General features: G+C 39.3%; 1 protein-coding gene across 1 annotated transcript; it reads right to left on the reverse strand.

Moving 5' to 3' along the window:
* Positions 1–9273: 9273 nt before the first annotated feature.
* LOC138871011 (uncharacterized) lies at positions 9274–10599 on the reverse strand. The gene is made up of 2 exons (XM_070148859.1): positions 10559–10599; positions 9274–9790 (listed from the first exon to the last, which is right to left on the reverse strand). The coding sequence occupies exons 1-2, from the start codon at positions 10597–10599 to the stop codon at positions 9274–9276; spliced, it is 558 nt and encodes a 185-aa protein (XP_070004960.1).
* Positions 10600–13029: the final 2430 nt, after the last annotated feature.

A 13029-nucleotide genomic window follows, 5' to 3' on the forward strand; every position in this document is an offset into this window, starting at 1 on the left:
TTTGCTTTTGGCTCCCCTTGCTTCATCCCTTGGCTCTTTCAATTGCCTAACATTCTTTCTTTACTGCGGGCGGGAGATACACTAAAGTAATATTTATTGCTTCAAGGCTTCCAGTGCTCATATCTAGTTTTAATATTTTAGGGTGCACCATCTAGGTGTCTCACAAGGAGATCTATTAGCACACTTGTTGTGACGACCCGGCCAGTCGTCTCATGAATTTCTGCTCCGTTTCCCCCATTTCTGCTTCTTATTACTTTGTTTATCGGTTCTATGTGTGATCGGGTTGGTAGCTCGGGTTCGGAAAGGTTTTGGTAAGGTTTGAGACACTTAGTCTCTTTTGAGGGAGCTTAAGTTAGAAAAGTCAACCGGATGTTGACTTATTTGTTAAAGGGCTCGGATGTGAGTTCTGATGATTCGGATAGCTTCGGCAGGTGATTTGGGACTTAGGAGCATGATCGGAATGTGTTGAAATTCCGAAGTAGATTTAGGCTTGAATTGGCGAAATTGGAATTTTGGCGTTTTCTGATTGATAAGTGAGATTTTGATATAGGTCGGAATAGAATTCCGGAAGTTGCAGTAGCTCCGTTGTGTCATTTGGAATGTGTGTGCAAAATTTCAGGTCATTCGGACATGGTTTGGTAGACTTTTGTTCAAAAGCGTAATTCGGAAGATTTTGGGAACCTTAGGCTTGAATCCAATGTGTTTTGGTTGATACGATGTTGTTTGACATGTTTTGAAGATTGGTATAAGTTTGGATAGTGGTATAGGACTTGTTGGTGCTTTTGGTTGAGGTCCCGAGGGCCTTGGGATGATTTCGGATGGTTGGCGGAAAGTTTGGAATTTGAAAATTGCAGCTAAAGTTTTTAGGACTGCTGTCATAATTGCAACTGCGGTTGGGAGGCTGCAGGTGCGACCTCCGCAGATGCGGAGGACCAGTCACAGAAGCAGAAAGAGCCTAGGAAGGCAGGAACCGCAGAAGCAGTTGAGGAACCGCACCTGCGATGGTGCGGGTACGGATTAGGCATCACAGATGCGGAGATTGAGGATTTAAGTGAGTACCACAAATGCGGTGTATGGACCGCAAAAGCGGTATCTGGACCGCAAGTGTGAAAAGCTTGGTCCAGAAGGTATAAAAGCACCCCTTCATGATGTTTGAGTTGTTCTTCACAATTTCAAGTCGATGTTGGAGCTTTTTGGGAGATTTTGAAGAGGGAATCAAGGGATATCGTCTGGAGATAAGATTTTTGAGTCTAATAATCGATCCTATGGAATTATTTCACTGATTTAGCCTAAGATTAATGGAAATTAAGGGTTAAAATTTGGGAAACTAGGTCTTGGTATTGGAGATCTTGGCTCGAGGATTTGAGGGGCCATTTGTGGTTGGATTTTCGGACTTTTGATATGTATGAACTCGTGGGAAGATAAGGAATCTATTGATGTAAATTTTATCTAATTCCGAGACGTGGGCCCGGGGGTCGCGTTTTGGTTAATTTCGGGATTTATGTTGTAAATTGATTATTTTTGCATGGGCTTCGTTTCCTTAGCATATTTTGACGTTGTGATTCTGATTTTGGATAAATTCAATGCGAGTTGAGGCCGATTCGAGGGGCAAAGGCGTCGCGGGCTGGAGTTTTGACTGGATTGAGGTGAGTAATGATTTTAAATGTTGTCATGAGGGTATGAAACCCCAGATTACACATCGTTGTGCTATAATGAGGTGACACACGTGCTAGATGACGAGCATGGGGTCGTACACCGTTGGAGATTGTGACTTAGTCCGTCCCGAATGACTGTTTTACCGCGTATTTGATTGAAAATTGTTTGCTATTATCATGTTTTGGGCGAAATGCCATATTTGGGCCTTGTGCCAACTATTTGGGCCTTTAGGGGATTTTTACTGATATTTTCTCACTGTTTTGACTTTATACTTGTACTCAGCCATGTTTACTCTATTTTAATACATTAAATGATATTTTAAATGATAATTTAGGCTGAGCATCATGTTTTATTGTTGCCCAAGTGGCTTATGATATTCTGACTGAGTAAGGCCGGGGGCCTGTGTTGCGAGGATACACTGATTTATGATTATGAGGCTGAGGGCCTGCGTTGTACGCCACGAGGTGGCTTGATATGAGACTGAGAGCCTATTGATTATACCACGAGATGGCTTGATATCGCGCTGGGCCGTAAGGGGTCCCTCCCGGAGTCTGCACACCCCCAGTGAGCGCGAGTACCCATTGTGATATGCGTATATAACACCATCTGGTCACGGGTCAATGTACATGAATGCAATGCATGAAAAGTACGTTAATAAAATCTTTCGGAATGTCGTAAGACCATTTTGAATTTGAGTAATATCATAAAGTAAACTCTTTTCAATTTTTGTATTTTTTTGAGACCCATGAACAGATGATAATATATTATGACACATAGAAATTCAAGAACATAGATATCTCTAATACTTCTATGAATAGAGTTTGTCACACCTCTTTTTTACACACCCGAAAGTATAGATAGGGAGTTTTCCCAATTTAAGTGACATTATTCGAAATGAGACTATTTAATTTATTTCAGATTCGCCACTTGGGATATTTATTATGGTGTCCCAAGTCACCGGTTTATTTTAAGTCCCAAATCGAGGAAATTCAACTTTCCTTTGGAAGTCTGCGAACCAGAAATTCTAAGTAAGGAATTCTGTTAACCCGGGAGAAGGTGTTAGGCATTCTCGGGTTCCGTGGTTCTAGCACGGTCGCTTAAACTATTATAATTGGCCTATTATCTGATTACAATACATGTTTTAGCCTATGGTTCAATTTCCTTATTAACCGCTTTTAATAATTATTGTTACATATTGTAATCATGTCACGGGAACCGTACCCACGATCTGCAATATATTTAGTTTTTAAAGATTAAATTATGGTCGGGTCACATAAATGCACCCCGGGTTTTAGTAATTAGGCGTCACAACTACGTCACGAGAACCGTACCCGTAGCTATGACAATTAATCAATTAACGTGCTTAAAGCAACTAAGAAATTTCAGGCAATTTCTATACTAATTTTTATTTATATGAGGGCCATAAATTATAGGATTTTATTTGTATATGGCACACCCCAATTTATTTGATCTAAATTTGTGAGGGCCAAGTATTATAGATTTAAAGCATGGCACACCTCAAGTTATTCTTTAAAAAAAAATTTATATTTTAAAGGCAAACTAAAGGTGCTCTCGTTTTTTACTAATTTAAAAACTAGCTATCACAACCACGTCACGGGAACCGTACCCGTAGTCGTAAAAATTTTAAAATCGCGCCTAAAACAAGCCACGAGTATAATGATGCTAAACAACAAAGGTAATGAACTAACAATATTGTTGCGAGACAGTTTGTTAACCTTTTCATAGCAGAAACTCAAACTCCTACAATAAGCATGTTATCAGATACCTATTTGAAGTGAAACAACGTTCTTTTGTAGAGAAAGTTAACAATTAATTGTAGTGGAAATTGTAATGTTTCAAAATAATGATAATATCCCAACTCCCATGCATCAAATCCAAGTGCTAATGGATAAGTAATTTCTTACAAAGGTAAAGGACGAGTACATTATACCTATATGTCTAAAGATCAACAGATTTCCAATGTCAAATTTACCACTCACGTATGCTAATTTTACCTAAGAGCCGCAGGTCTCTTAATTTGAGTTTACCAATAAAGACCAACTCTTGAGCCAACAACACCAAAGTTTATATAAACACACATAGGCCATTTAATGAACTAAGTGACTAAGTAATTAGAAAAGTCACATAATATTAAGCTAAATGAAAACAAGGGAAATGAATTTCTTATCACTTCAATTCAATACATGTCAAATGATGAGTATAAAACAGTAAGCACCTAAAGTTAATTTAAAATAAAACTTTGATTCATGAGCTTCAATTAAGTGACAACAAACTTAACGCCTCAATCATACTTCACTTTTGATAAACGAGAAGGAACCAGTAATTGAAAATTGTAAATGAGGCTATTAAGTAAGAACACCAAGGTTTGTATTTCAGTTACCCATTTTCACAATCAAATTCACAAAACTTAACTTATAGGCGATCAATGTCAGAGTTGATTCGAAGAGCTCCAAACACATTTTAAGACACACAGTTAAATTATGGACACTAACAGATCTTTTTCGATAACAAATTAGGACAACTTCAAGCAATAAATCAGTCGTAATTAAAGCAAGAAAATTAATCAAATAAGTTATATAGTCATGTTTAAAACTCAAAGCAGTCAAATACCAAGTCAGTGATCCCAAAATCAAATTAGATTTGCAACCCAATGTGTCTGAACCAAACAAATCCAGAATCGTAAATGTTCAATCTTAGAAGTAAAACCAACACACTTAGCGGGAAGAGATGCAAACTGAATAAACTTAAACGGATATCAAGAACGAACCTGTTAAGTATGCTTTCTTTATAGCAATTATAGAATCGACAAATACACTGTTTTCTTGACTCCAAAATTCCAACGAGATTCAACAACTGTATCCAGTAGAATTTGCAAGCCAAATCGAAATTTTGAAAGACCACTTTGGACAGAATCAACAGAGTGCAAAAAATTCAAAACTCCATCCCCAATATTCAACTTGAGGATTTAAACCAAACTTCCTTTCTAAAAAAAAAGAACAGAAATCAAGAGAAAAGAAAACAAGGCTAGAAGAAATATGTTTCAACAATCTTTTTTTTTTTTTTTTGATTTTTTCTCTTAAAAAACAAAACAAATCTAGAATGAAAACTAAATTCAAGCCATATAAGACTTACCTCATATATATAGACTTCAAAAACTTCAAAAAATCTGCCCAAAATCCGAAAATCCCTCGAGTTGTTTTGAACAATTTTGGAACAAATAGAGGGCGTGGATTGATTCACATCTATCCACGGCTCCCATTCATCCAACAATTGTCGTCTTTATACATAAATCCACGATTTTGAGTGAATATTCGTACTCCTCTCTGACAAATCCATTGGGAAATAGAGGTGACATGGAGAGGAGGGGACCAATGAGTGAACTCGGGTGATCTTCAGGCGAGTTGGGTTGGGCTCAGTGAAGAAGATGAATAGTAGCGCCGTTTCTCTGATTTCTATAGGGTTTAGGAATTTGGGGGAAATGTTTAAGAGGGATTATATATTGAGGGAAATGGGGCGGGTCGGTTTGGCGGGTTAGCTCGATTTGGGCTGGGGCTGTAGGGAAATATTTGGGCTGGGGGAATTAAACTAAGGATGGCCCAAATCAATTCTTTTCTAATTCCTCTATTATTTCTAATTTTCCTTTTCTTTTCATTTTCCAATTTTCTTTCTTTTTTCAAATTAAAATAAATGTAAACTAACTCTTAAAAATTATATTAACCTACCAACAACAACAACAACAACAACAACCCAGTATAATCCCACTTAGTGGGGTCTGGGGAGGATAGTGTGTACGCAGACCTTACCCCTACCCTGAGGTAGAGAGGCTATATTAACCTACCAAATTATATTAAAATCTCAACATAATATTAAAAAAAAATTAAATAACTCCTAAATTAAAAGATAAGCTATAAAATTCAAAATTAAAGAGTTAAAATGCAACATGAACTATTTTTGTTATTTTTTCATATTTTATAAAATAACTAAATTACTAATTAATCTAAAAATGTAAAATTAAATCCTAAATGCGAATGCAAGGTATTTTTGTATTTTTCATGAGTTAAATAAGATTAAACATGCACACAAAAATGCAAATAATTAGAAAAACTGTACAATAATTCCTAAAATAACAAACAATTAAAAGAAAAATCTAATTCTTTGGAATTCTGTAGGAGTAATTCATGTGGGAAAAAAATCACGTGCTCACAGCTGCCCCTCTTTGCTAGGAGACACGAAAGATTTTCGGGCAAAGATAAAATGAGCAATTACGAGGGATTTTTGCCCGTTCGAAACTCCATGAGAAGTATTTTTGAAAAGAGCCTGACAGAACCTTGCTTCAGAGGTTGCCTATATATCCTTGGCTATAAAGGAATCAGGTTAGTGTAGTTTTTGAAGTTTACGTAGCCGAGACTACCGGAAAGCTGTGATTTCACTGTTGTTGCTGCTGTTACTGCTTGCTGAACTTCTTATTACACAAAAATAGAAAAAACAAAAAGCTAAACTAGCTAAGTTTATCAGCTACGAGTTACAAGATTCCTATCTATAAATCTCCTGAAGCTTGATCTTGAGTCTTGGCTAGTTTTTGTTGCAGACTCCGATCTAAATCTTGATGCTCATCAGCTGTAGGTGCTGGTTCCTTTTCCAGCTTTGGATCAAGCTGGGACACGCGAAGCCCGTGACTTCAATCATATATTGAGCAATCCGCATCCTTCTCCACTTCAGCCCTTTGAGTCCATTCTTTTTTTCTCTTTTTTCTTCTTTTCTTTATTTTGGATTGAAACTCATTATTTTGGTCGTCTAGATCCTTGTGCCTCGAGGTAAAACCTGCTCAGACACTACAACAAACAAACAAAAGAACGAAATTTTTCTGCCCCAATTTTCACTAGGAAAATTTCATGAGTTATTGTAACAAATCCTACACTATTTCTATATTGAAAACAATAAAATAAAGATCATGTGTCTTTAGGAGAAAGAGATTAGGGAATGGAGCCCTATATCTAAAATAACCTCAACTAGGGGTTGGAGACCCTATGTTGGCAAAGGGCGACTAGGGAATGGAGGCCCTATGTCTAAAAATAATCTCAACTAGGGATTGGAGCCCTATGTTGGCAAAAGGCGACTAGGGAATGGAAGCCCTATATCTAAAATTAATCTCAACTAGGGATTGGAGCCCTATGTTGGCAAAAGACGACTAGGGAATGGAGGCCCTATGTCTAAAAATCATCTCAACTAGGGATTGGAGCCGTATGTTGGCAAAAGGCGACTAGGGAATGGAGTCCTAGGGAATGGAGGCCCTATGTCTAAAAATCTCAACTAGGGATTGGAGCCCTATGTTGGAAAAAGGCGACTAGGGGATGGAGGCCCTATGTCTAAAAAAATCTCAACTAGGGATTTGAGCCCTATGTTGGCAAAAGGCGACTAGGGGATGGAGACCCTATGTCTAAAAAATCTCAACTAGGGATTGGAGCCCTATGTTGGCAGAAGGCGACTAGGGAATGGAGGCCCTATGTCTAAAAATAATCTCAACTAGGTATTGGAGCCCTATATTGGCAAAAGGCGACTAGGGAAGGCCCTATGTCTAAAAATAATCTCAACTAGGGATTGGAGCCCTATGTTGGCAAAAGGCGACCAGGGAATGGAGGCCCTATGTCTAAAAATAATCTCAACTAGGGATAATAGCCCTATGTTGGTAGAAGGCGACTAGGGAATAGAGCCCCTATGTCTAAAACTGATCTCAACTAGGGATTGAAGCCCTATGTTGGCAAAAGGCAACTAGGGGATGGAGACCCTATATCTAAAAATCTCAACTAGGGATTGGATCCCTATGTTGGAAAAGCGTAAAAAATTGAGATTGGGGATTCTGAACTGCCATTTTTTTTTTTGATTTTCTTCTTATCTCTATTTTTCATTTCATTTTCCTTTTTTCTATATTTCATTTCATGGAATGAGTAAATGCGGGAAAAAATTTGGAGGGGACTTCCTTTTTATAGATTTTGCTACAAAGTTGTTTCTAACACTTGCGCATTTCTTTTCCTTTTTGGTTACACCTGCTTCTTGCACTGTTGCTTTGAATTGCACTTGTCTCAAATTTTCAAACAAAGAGCAATTGTTAGTTTGAAACGGTGGTTGATTTTGTGGCCTTGATTGTTTTTGATCACTTGATCTCGGCCCAACTCTTTTAGTGAGAACTTCTGCTGCTTGTTGGCTTTTCCGAAGATCGATCTCTCTCCTAAAACCAAGGTACTCAACTTTCCAACTTTCCGGATGACTGTTTACCCGTGCGGGGCTTTGGCCTTTTCACCTTATTCTGCCTCTAGGGGTTTTTGACTTTGGATTTCTTTTTATTTTCAATAACTTGATTTTAGAGCATCGACCATCATGGCCAGTCGGGATCGACTTGAAGCACCCGCTGAGGCTGGGTACTTTTCTTTGGACTTGACCGTTATTAAACAGAAACCTGTAAAACCAATCTTGCCACCTTTTCTTTGTATTAGTTTCGGAACAGAGTTAGACGGAAAGAGATTCAAAGGAAAGTAAACAAAGGATAAGAAAATGAATTTAAGGAGAAGTGCCCCTTTTCGGGGAGGAAAGAAGGACTTATCTGGAGTGCATGCAGACCTCAATAGACATGACATACTTCTTGTACTGGATGCTCGATCTACACAACTATCCAACTTCTCACAAACCCATTGCGACCCTTGTTTTAAAAATGAGAAACCTTGCCAGGACTATTTCGGTGCCAATGGAGGTGAGGGGTTTCTTCTTTTTTATCAACGTCGCCCTTTGCGGGTTTTCGCCAATCGACCTCTCTCATTTCTCTTCTCACCGTCTCCTTATAGCGCTCTTTATGAGTTTTCACTAACAAGACTCTCTCGTTTTTCAGTTTCTCTGCTCTCCATCGCCTTATGGTGCCCGTGGATTTTCACCAATAAGACTCTCTCATTTTATTTCTCTCATCTTGATTGCATCAGATCCAAACAACTGCATTCTCTGATTTTGAAAACCTTTCACCGATTGATCGGAAGGACTTGAACAAGGTTTGGGTAAAAAGAACTTGGATCGAATTATAACTTTGGAATCGTTCAGGCGGGATCATCGCCAAACCATTATAATATCTGCCCCAGTTTCATTTTTTGGGGAAATTAGATTTTTTTTGGTGTGACGGAACCCTAGAGAAAGGCTGCCTACGCATCCTTTCGGAATCAAGTCGAACGTAGTTCAGGGAAACATTATTTTTTTATTTTTCTTTTGTTTTTCTGTTTTGTTTTGTTTTGTTTTCTCTTTATTTCTTTCTATTTTTTTTTGGTTTTTGATGTTCTTTTTTTTTCTCTTTTTTTTTACAAACGTCTTCGAGTTCCAAAGAGGGTAATGAAAGAAAGGTAACCGGCTCAAAGGGTTAGCAAAGGATTGGAATGTTTGGGGTAGCGAAAATGAAAGCCTTCGTTATCCCAATCAGATAATGTTATTGCTGCAGAAGGATTATACATAGTACCTTTTGACTGCATCTGCATTTACAACAGTTTCAGGGTCATTTCCTTCAATGTCTCCCAGATATAATGCCCCTTTTGGCAACAATTTTCTGACAATGTATGGGCCTTTCTAGTTAGGAGCAAACTTTCCTTTTGCTTCCTGATGATAGGGAAGAATATGCATTAAAACAAGTTTCCCCACTTCAAAATTTCTAGGCCGCACTTTCTTGTTGTAGGCACGGGCCATTCTTTGTTGATACAACTGCCCGTGGCAGCCTGCGGCCATTCGCTTTTCATCGATCAGGGTTAATTGTTCCAGATGAGTTTTGACCCACTCATTGTCTTCAGTTTCAGCTTCAGCAATGATCCGGAGGGAAAGGATTTCAACTTCTGCGGGTATTACGGCTTCAGTGCCATAAACCAAAAGATAGGGGGTTGCTCCGACTGATGTGCGCAAAGTAGTGCGATATCCCAACAATGCAAACAACAACTTTTCATGCCACTGCCTGGAGCTTTGAATCATCATTCTCAAAATCTTTTTGATGTTCTTGTTTGCTGCTTCAACGGCACCATTGGCTTTGGGCTGATAAGGAGTAGAGTTCCAATGCGTTATCTTGAATTGTTCGTGTATTTTCCTCATCAAATGGCTATTCAAATTTGCAGCATTATCTGTAATGATAGTTGCGAGAATACCAAAATGGCATATGAGATTGGAGTGCACAAAGTCTACCACAGCTTTCTTGGTGACAGATTAGAGAGTAATTGCTTCAACCCACTTTGTGAAGTAGTCTATGGCAACCAATATGAACCTATGCCCATTTGAAGCTTTCGGCTCAATCGGCCTAATGACGTCCATGCCCCAGGCAACAAATGGCCAAGGTGATGACATGGGATGCAGTTCTGTAGGTGGTGCATGAATCAAATCACCGTGCACCTGACACTGATGACATTTCTGGATGAAACTAAAGCAATCTTTTTCCATAGTCATCCAGTAATAACCTGCTCAGAGGATTTTCTTTGCCAAAACATACTTGTTCATGTGGGGTCCTCACACTCCTACGCGCACTTCATACATGATTCTTCCGGCCTCTTCGGCTTCAACACATCTTAACAAGTTGAGATCCGGAGTCCTTTTGTACAAGCATCACTGCTCAAGAAGAAACCACTTGCGTGCCATCTAATGGTTCTCTTTTGGTCTCCACTGGCTTGCTCGGGGTATTCTTTAGTTTTCAAATCTTTTGATATCATGATACCATAGCTGAATATTTGGTTCAGCCTCAATCGTATTGTAGTAACCGTGCCTTTCTCGAATTTGGATTTCCAAAGAATCAATATGGGCATTGCCTGGGTATGGCAGCATCGAGGCCAAAGTAGCGAGCGTATCGACTAACTCATTGTGACAACGAGGAACATACCTGAACTTAACTGACTTGAACTGCCTGCTAAGATCTTCCATATGTTGCCTATAGGGAGTTAGTTTGACATCTCGAGTTTCCCATTCTCCTTGAGCTTATCGGATAATCAGATCTGAATCTCCCATGATTAACAATTCTTCAACATCTTGGTCGATTTCCATGTTCATACCCATGATGCAGGCTTCATACTCAGCTGTGTTGTTTGTGCAGAAGAACCGAAGCCGGGCTGTGGCTGGATAGCGCTAACTCGTGGGTGAGATCAAGATTGCTCCAATTCCAATGCCTTTGGCATTCACAGCTCCATCGAACAACATTTCCACACATTGGTGTCTTCTGATGTTATCTCAACTGAATTTACCTCTTTATCCGGAAAGTAGGTACTCAAGGGTTGGTATTCATCATCAATCGGGTTTTCAGCTAGGTGATCCGCTAAAGCTTGGGCTTTCATCGTCGTGCGGGTGATGTAGACTATGTCAAATTCAGAGAGCAGGATCTGCCATTTTTCTAATCTTTCTGTTAGCATTGGCTTCTGGAATATGTACTTTAGGGGGTCCATCCTGGGGATGAGATAAGTGGTGTAGGCCAACAAATAATGCCTCAGCTTCTGAGCGACCCAATTTAGGGTGCAGCAAGTCCTTTCCAACAGGGTATATTTGGCTTCATAACTTGTGAACTTTTTGCTCAAATAGTAGATTGCCTGCTCTTTTTTCACGGTCACATCGTATTGCCCGAGGACACAACCAAAGAAATTTTCCAAGACTGTTAGGTATAAAAACAAAGGCCTCCCCGGTTCAGGTGGGACCAAGATTGGTGGGTTTGATAGATATTCTTTGATTTTGTCAAAGGCTTCTTGACACTCGTCTGTCCATTTGATTGCCGCATCTTTTTTCAATAGCTTGAATATGGGTTCACATGTGGATGTCAACTGAGAAATGAACCGATTGATATAGTTCAACCTGCCCAACAAGCTCATTACCTCTTTTTTAGTTCTTGGAAGAGGCAAATCTTGAATAGACTTTATCTTTGTTGGATCTAGCTCGATGCCCCTCCGACTGACTATAAACCCCAAGAGTTTGCCAGACGGAACCCCAAATGCACATTTAGCCGGATTTAGCTTCAGGTCGCACAAAAAAATTTCTCAAGTCCCGAGCATGGTCATCCCGTGTTCTAGAATTAATGATCACATCGTCCATGTACAATTCGATTTCCTGGTGCATCATGTCGTGGAAAATGGAAGCTATGGCTCTCATGTAAGTTGCCCCGGCATTCTTCGGACCAAAAGGCACGACACTGTAGCAATAGGTGCCCCAAGGTATTGTAAATGCTGTCTTTTCTGCATCTTCCTCATCCATTAAAACCTGATAATACCCAGCATAACAATCCATGAAAGACTGTATCTCATGTTTGGCACAGTTGTCAACGAGAATGTGGATGTTCGCCAAAGGGAAGTTGTCTTTGGGACTTGCTTTGTTCAGATCTCGATAGTCAACGCACACCCGAGTTTTCCCATCTATCTTTGGTACGGGAACTACATTAGCCAGCCATGTGGTGTATCGTACCACTTGGATCACCCCCGCTTTCAACTGTTTGGTAACTTCTTCTTTGATATTGTCACTAATATCAGTTTTGAACTTTATTTGCTTTTGCTGTATAGGGGGATAATCGGGGTAAGTCGGCAACTTGTGGACCACTAAATCGACACCCAATCCCGGCATGTCATCGTAAGACCAAGCAAACATTTATTCGAACTCAAACAAAAGTTGGATCAAGGCATCCTAGTTCTTTCATCTGTGTGAATGCTTATCATGGTCTCTTGGACCTCTTCTGAATTACCCAAATTTACCGGCTCGGTTTCATTTAAGTTTGTCTTAAGTTTATTCTCAGCTGCAATTCTTTATTTATTTCCCTAAAAGCCTCTTCTTCATCGTATTCTGGTTCTTGGTTCATTATTTCATAATTAGACAACATGTTTGGATCTGGGCATAAAGTCCGCAAGCATGTCATGTTATTTAAAGCTTCATTATTAGAACTGAAAGAAGAACTAAGAATAATTAACAAAAATCAGAAAGAATAAAAAGAGATGAACGATGAAATATTGATTTCATTTCATTGAATTTTGAAGATAACAGGGTTTACGTGGGAAATTAAAGACATGAAACTAAAAAGAAAACATCCGAGTTATACCCTGAGATAACTCGTGATACAGAAAAGGTGGCAGGACTGAACTACCAGGATTCCCGCCTGATTGGGAAATGAGTAGGTTTCCAATTTTGCAGCTTGGCATTGAGCCCCATATACAACACCTGAGCGGTTCTCGAGCCTTCTCCCGGTTGGACCATGTGGGTTTCATACAACATTTGCCTCATATCCCCACAAATTTCTTCAATTTCCTCGGTCGTGAAGGCCTCATCTTCCTCTTCCTCATTGTATTTTGGCCTGACAAATGTTCTACAAAGATATGGAATCGGCTG

Source organism: Nicotiana sylvestris, chromosome 6 (assembly GCF_000393655.2).
Source record: "Nicotiana sylvestris chromosome 6, ASM39365v2, whole genome shotgun sequence".
NCBI lineage: Eukaryota > Viridiplantae > Streptophyta > Magnoliopsida > Solanales > Solanaceae > Nicotiana > Nicotiana sylvestris.

Excerpts from the sequence above, each read along its gene's own strand:
- LOC138871011 (XM_070148859.1), bottom strand. The coding sequence starts at position 10,599 with ATGGAAGATCTTAGCAGGCAGTTCAAGTCAGTTAAGTTCAG. Across the intron at positions 9,791-10,558 it reads TTCAAGTCAGTTAAGTTCAG|CCATTTGATGAGGAAAATAC; the intron begins GTATGTTCCTCG and ends AAATTTGAATAG.